At 52.1% G+C, this 6,848-nt stretch overlaps 1 protein-coding gene across 1 annotated transcript in view; it reads right to left on the reverse strand.

The window, feature by feature from the left end:
- Positions 1 to 6,296, reverse strand: part of LOC133768262 (uncharacterized) — a 45,469-nt gene extending 39,173 nt beyond the window's left edge. The window contains exons 1-4 of the mRNA XM_062202686.1: positions 6,108 to 6,296; positions 5,675 to 5,772; positions 4,696 to 4,827; positions 4,215 to 4,265 (exon numbers count right to left, since the gene is read on the reverse strand). Of these exons, the coding sequence (XP_062058670.1) occupies positions 4,215 to 4,264 (50 nt within the window). The 5' untranslated portion in view covers position 4,265; positions 4,696 to 4,827; positions 5,675 to 5,772; positions 6,108 to 6,296. The remainder of the gene's footprint in view (positions 1 to 4,214; positions 4,266 to 4,695; positions 4,828 to 5,674; positions 5,773 to 6,107) is intronic.
- Positions 6,297 to 6,848: the final 552 nt, after the last annotated feature.

A 6,848-nucleotide genomic window follows, 5' to 3' on the forward strand; every position in this document is an offset into this window, starting at 1 on the left:
CAACATGTCTGGATGTAATTTTTTTTTTTAGTTCTTTAAATGTTTATTGATGTCAGTGCAGTGGCACAGTGCATTAAGGCCCAGGCCTGCAGCACCGGTATTCCATATGGGTGCTAACTTGATTCCCAGCTGCTCCATTTCTGATCTAGCTCCCTGCTAATATACCTAGGAATGCAACAGAGGATGGCCCTTGTCCTTGGGTCCCTGCACCCAGTTGGGAGACCCAGAATATACTCCTAGCACGTGGCTTTGGAACGGCTCAGTGCATCCATCTGGGGAGTGAAACAATGATGGAAGACCTCTCTCTACCAGGCTGTATCTCTCTATTGTATAAATAAAATAAATCTTTAAAAAAGTTTATTGACAACATAGTTTAAAACTCAGTATGGATGGAAACCTTCTCTATTTTTTACTGGAAGAATAAAACCTATTAGATTTGACCAAAAGGCTGTAAGTTTCTGGAGTGCTCCACTACATTGTAGTCCATGGTCTGTGGCAAACCAGAAGAAGTGCTTCCCAACTCTGTGCTAGGCCAGAGTATGCCAAGAACAGCAAGCACAGGCATGAGGGTGACAGCACAGCTGGGTCAGAAAGAAAAGCCCAGGACAAGCTGAGGCTGAACAGGAAGGTGCATCACAAAGTCGGGTGTTAGAGGTTTGGCAGTAGAGCCAAGCACTGCGTTTGACAACACACAGCTAGTGATTCAGGATCACAGCTCTCATAGGTAAGCTTTCAAGTGCTATTGGTTGTTTCTTTGGTGTGCATGGATCTTACCTCAGAGGGGACAGGCCAGTGTACTGGATGTGATTTGGTCAACTGGCAAGGAGTCTCTGCTCTGGATGTTGGCTTGATAGAAAGAGAGAAGAGACGATGAAGAACGGAGGTGCAGGTTTCCACCGACCACCAATAAAACCTTCTGATGAGGTTGGCAGCAACTCACGAAGCCACCAATGTCCCCAAGGGAAGCTTATGAGGCTGCATAGAGAGTGAGTTGGGCTGGTGGTGGTGCTCCTGGAAGACCCAGCAGGAGACGGTGGGAGGGTTGGAGAGGCAAAAGAAAGGGAGGGATCAGGAACGTGAAAAACCCCTCCTGGGTTTTGGCACCAAAATCGAAGGTTGGAAACGCCATGGGATTGGGTTATTGCAACAGGAAAGAAACAGAGACTGACCTGAACAGAAACAGGTTGCTTTACTGAAGCAAACAGGGGTGACAGTTTGTTCTAGCAAAGAGACTGCGCACAGGACATGTGTGAGTCTGCGCTTTTATCTGGTTGGACAGGGAACTTGCCTCCAGTAGGAAAGGGAGCTTGCTGTGCAGATAATCTGTTTTGCAAGGAGTCTAGAGGAGCTCAAGGGTGGTTCCACACCAGGATTTCCACAAGGAAGGAGGAAGTGGGGGAGGGTAGCATTTTGTCACCATTATTGTACTTTAATTATTTTATATGTTCATTTTAAAGATTACATCAACAATTCTGTTTGATAAGCCAATTCAAAGGCTTATATAAGTCATTTTTTTTTGACAAGCAGAGTTATAGATAGTGAGAGACAGACAGAGAAAAAGGTCTTCCTTCCGTCGATTTACTCCCAAAATGGCCACCACAGGCCGGCGCTGCGCTGATCCAAAGCCAGGTGCTTCTTCCTGGTCTCCATGCGGGTGCAGAGGCCCAAGCAATTGGGGCCATCCTCCACTGCTCTCCATGGCCACAGCAGAGAGCTGGACTGGAAGAGGAGCAACGAGGCTAGAACCAGCGCCCATATGGGATGTTGGCGCCACAGGCGGATTAACCAAATGAGCCACAGCGCCAGCTCCTAAGTCGTTGTTTTTAAGATACAAACTAATAACATGTACGGATTTCACTGAACCAGCATCTCATTAAAGGTAAGTCATTTTCAGGTATACAGCATTTTCTAAACACCTCCTGGCCTGGCTCCTCTAGAATGAAATCCCCTTTTACAACCCCCCAGGTACTGCTCATCTTTTACCACTAAAGTCACATGTTAGGTACACAGCAGGGACTCAGGAAGCGTTGTTGACCATCATGGCTTCTTCAAGCCCACCCTGAACCTCCAGAGAAAAGTGTGCTTTCTACCCTACCCCACCCACATCTCAGCTCACCAATCTGCCCAGCTCCTTCTAAGAGACTCAGGTTCCGAGCTTGTGGGGCCCTCAGCTAGGACAGCCGTTCCTTTTCCAGTTCCCAAGACAGATGCAGGCCTCCTCAGAGCCCCCACAGCACCTGGACCTGATCTCTCCTGCTGCCTTAGCCTTGGGACTTTAAATGCTGGTGCAGCCTGGGAGACCCCAGCTAGACTGGGAGCTCCTTTGAGATAACAGATTCCCCAGTGTCCAGCTAAGGCCCTGGCCACTCACGAAATGGTTATTGACATGCATTGAAGTGACATTCCAACACTAAAGTTTATATAACACTTCCAAATCATAGCTTATTAGAAATTAATAAATAGGGGCTGGCGCTGTGGCACAGTGGATTAACGCCCTGGCCTGAAGCACCGGCATCCCTATAGGCGCCGGATCTAGTCCCGGCTGTTCCACTTCCAATCCAGTTCTCTGCTGCGGCCTGGGAAAGCAGTAGAAGATGGCTCAAGTCCTTGGGCCCTTGCATCCCTGTGGGAGACTCGGAAGAAGCTCCTGGCTCCTGGCTTCGGATCAGCATAGCTCTCTCTGTTTCGGCCATCTGGGGAGTGAACCAGCAGATGGAAGACCTCTCTCTCTCAGTCTGTGTAACTTTGACTTTCAAATAAATAAAACTTAAAAAAAAAGAGCATCTTTAAAAGAAAATTAATATATAATGCAGCATGCTTATAAAAATCCTACTCCAGAGCAGAGCTGGATAACCTCTCTTCTGCCAAGAGCCATCTGGAGGTTTACAAAACCATCTGTGGGCCATACAAGATGATCAACTTAAAAAAGAGTTTCAAGTGCCCCCTGGGGCTGCCTTTTGGGGTAAAAACAAATAACTTATGTGGGCCTTAAATATTCCCCACCCCTGCTCCAGAGGGTGGAGAAAAACAAATTCCAAATTATTCCAATGAAACCAGCACATGACTAAAAACCGATTAAGTCTGCTCAGTAAAGAAAGGACCAGGCTCACTCATTTCTACACAAAAATCCTAGTATCAAAAATATGAGCAAAGAGAATCCAACAAACATTGAAAGAATAATAACACAGTATGACCAAGCACAGTTCATCTCAGGACCCTAAGATGGTTAAATTACATAATGAACAGCAACCATGAGAAAACCATATGACTGCCTCCATATATGTGAAGAAACTATGATAATGTTACCCATCTTCTCCACTTTAAAGGCCCTTAATAAACACCTACAGACGCGTTTCATCGCATAAGGAAACGGCCATCTCAACCCAAAAGGCAGCATGAGGTTCAATCAGGGGGCTAAGGGTCATCGGGACACTGGAAACTCTACCCTGGTTCAGATAAGCCACCTCCTGCTGAGGGAACACACAGCCCAGGAAGCCCAGCTGGCTCAGCACAACAAAGGCACACTCCCATCTCCACTCAACCTGCCCCTCCAGGTGCCTCATGCATGCTCTGGCTGGTCTCCACAGCAAGAGACAGGGGAAGGAGCAAACCCCACGCAGGTTCTCAAAGACTCTCCCTGAAGTACCCAGCACACAACAGGCCTGCTTTACTGGTCCAGCGAGTCTCTGAGCCCAACCTCACTTCAAGTGCACAGAGAGCACAAGTCTCATGGATCCGGAACAGCAAACATGGAAATGCTAAGGAATGGTGCCAATGACTTCTATGTACCTCTAAATGAACCCAAAGCTGCCAGGCTTATCGGAAACCTGGAGAAGCAGTCCCATTACACCAGGCACATAGTCAGAATCTCTCTAAGCACAATTATTTAAACAAACAAAAAAAACAATTATTTTGGGAGACAAAGTGACAGAAAGACATTACATTCACTAGTTCACTCCCCACACATCTGCGGTAGTTGGGGCTTTGGGCAGGGCTGAAGCCTCGAGTCAGGAACTCAATCCAGGCCTCCAGCATGGATGGCAGAAACCCAGTTACTTGAGCAATCACCACTGCCTCCCAGGGGTTGCATCAGCAGGAAGCTGCAGGAGCCTGGGCTGGGAAATGGACCCAGGCACTGCAGTGTGGGGCACGGTGTCTTAACCACTAGGCCAGACCCTGCCGGCACAGTCTTAACCCTGTTCTGACATACTCACCGGTCCAGTGAGACCAAAGAATGCAGCAGCAAAATCATCATGGGGCACATGCTATGATTAGAGAGACAAGGAAAAAAACAAGAAAACCAACTGAAACTTTTACAGATAGTAAGAGGAGACAAGACATGGCTGACAATTAAATTATGACACAGCGATCAAGAGCTTTCCCATTTAGAAGACATAATTCAAACAATACTTCATTTAAAGCGGCAACAAAAAATACAAACAACAGAAAAATAAGCCAAACAAGAAATATGCAAGATGCAGATGAAGAAAACTTATCATACAGGCCACATCAAATAAAGAAAGAACACAGAATATCCTATAAACCATATTGATATGAACTTTATAACTCTTCGAAGAAGAAATAACATTTGATACCTCATTACCTTATCGGAAGAAAATACAATGTAGACTCAATTTAAGAGAAAAAAATGAAATCCTAAAGGAACAAGAAAAAAATCAGAAATGGCTTTGGAACCTGAGTGTGAGGAGGTCAAACCAGGAAACGGGGAGGCAGCCGAAATCGTAGACAGCCTGGCTTGCTCGAGCATAAGTTACTCTGCGAGGACACCCAAGAGGCTAATGACATCGCTGGCTCTTGCCAGAGAAGCTAGAAGGGCAGAGATGAGAGACATTTCACTTCTCATACACCTGAATTGGTGTATGAGATGCTTTCCTCGCTTCCAGAAACTTCCAACTGTCTGGTGCAGAAAAATGAATCACGGACCAGCAGCAAAAGCATCAATCTTGTACTCAGGGTTCCGCAACTGACTGAGTGGGACTGGGCTGTCTGTTCCTTCTGCACCAGGTGCCAGGCAGAGTCCAGGTCCGTGGTAGCTGCCCTCAGGATGGCACGAGGCAGGGTGGTGAGAGCCTAACCTGCAGGTGGACACACCTCCAAGAAAATAAATTGTGCTTGCACTGAACATGTGCAGACTTATGTTATTAGTCCCTAGACCATACAGTGTGATAACTATGCTTGTAGCATTTTCCTTGTACAGCTATCACGTGATTTACAGTGCTCATGAAGATGTACACACATGATAGGCAAGTGCCACGTCCTTTTACATGGGGCTCGGAGCATCTGTGGATTTTGTACCCGCGGCTGGGGGTGGCGGTGTGTGTCCTGGAATCCATCCCCCAGACACTGAGGAGACTCACTTTCTGTGGTTGCACCGTCCTCTTGATAAGCAAACCAGACAAGGGCACGGCAGGAAAACACAGTTACGGCCAGGCTCGCCCGCTGGCTCACTAGCTCACACACTCACGCAGTCCCCAGGATCCTACACAAGACGTAGAAACCAGTGACAGCCAAAAAGAAACCCTCGGGGCAGGCGGGCGTGCGTGTAAAAGAACCCTCCGGAACACAGGTGCACGGGTCTCCAGGCTGCAGGGCACTGAGGGAAGAAGCGGACAAGCTGAGCGCCCTGAAGGGCGCGTGGCACACCCGGCCCTACCTTCCTCCTCAGGGACAGCCATCTGCGCTTCGCCCGCCGGCCAGAACGAGACAGGTCGCCGCCGTGCCCTGGGTCCACGGACGCAGCTGAGGAAGTCCCTGCGAGGAGGAAGGGCCGGGGTGAGCCGGTGCGGGAGCCGCGGGCGGCGCCGAAGGCCGCCCTGGGCCGAGCGCACCCCCGGGGCCGCCACCCGGAGCTGAGGGAGCAGCGGTCCGCCCGGCTGAGGCGACGGCGCAGAGAACCGAACGCCGGCCCTCAGGCTGGGCACGGTGGCTGTGCTCCTCTGCCCGGGCAGCTCCCGGCCTCCCGCGGGCTGCGGAGGCCCCGGCGCAGGCCAGGCCGGGCTCCGGGCGGCGCGAGGCCGCGTTCCGCACGGATAACCGCGTCCGCGTCCGCGCCGCGCCCGGCCACAGCACACCTCAGCGCCGCTCACCTCAGCCCGAGCGGCCAGCGACGAGCAGGCCCGGATACCCGCCAAGCATTTAAATGAGGCGACCCGCTGCGCCGATGCCGATTGGTCTGTTTCGGAAGGGTTGGCCGGCCCCGACGCATCCTGGGGATTGTAGTGGGAACGCCCAGGAGCGGGGCCCAGGGCGCACGCGCAGCGGATTGGCTCCGCCCCGCCCGGAAGTCCGGCGGAGGCCCTGCGCCGTTCGTAGGCCCGAGGGCGGCGGTCCGTCAGCGGGTCGTGTCGGCTCCGGTCGCCGCCCGAGTGTCTTGTGAAGACTGAACTCACAAAGGTGCTGCTGCCCGCTCTGCCGGAGGGCTCGCGCCCGCTATCAGCAGTGCGGCGGCGCGAAGTCACGGCCGCTGTCCGGAGTGGGCGCAGGGGCCCCGGAAGCGTTGCCCGAGGCCGGAAGGGGACGGTCACCCTAGGGGGCTTCCCGCTGAGAGGGTCTGCGGTCCCGGCTCCGGTGAGCTAAGACTCCGGGGCCCCGGGCCCAGGTGAAGGCGCTGGGGAGCGCGCGAGCTGGGGCCGCGGCCGGGTCATCGGGAGCCAGCGGCTTGGAGAGGCCAGGCCAGGCCGCTGGGTGAGGCCGTCGCCGTCGCTCACCCGTGGCCTGCATCCAGGTGTCAATAGCACCCACGTCAGGTTCTCGAGGCTCCGCCCAGGGCTGGGCGTCACCGCGCGGGGGCTCTGAGTGTCCAGGCCTGCTGGATGCAGGGGGAGGAC

The sequence above is a fragment of the Lepus europaeus genome, chromosome 10 (assembly GCF_033115175.1).
Source record: "Lepus europaeus isolate LE1 chromosome 10, mLepTim1.pri, whole genome shotgun sequence".
NCBI lineage: Eukaryota > Metazoa > Chordata > Mammalia > Lagomorpha > Leporidae > Lepus > Lepus europaeus.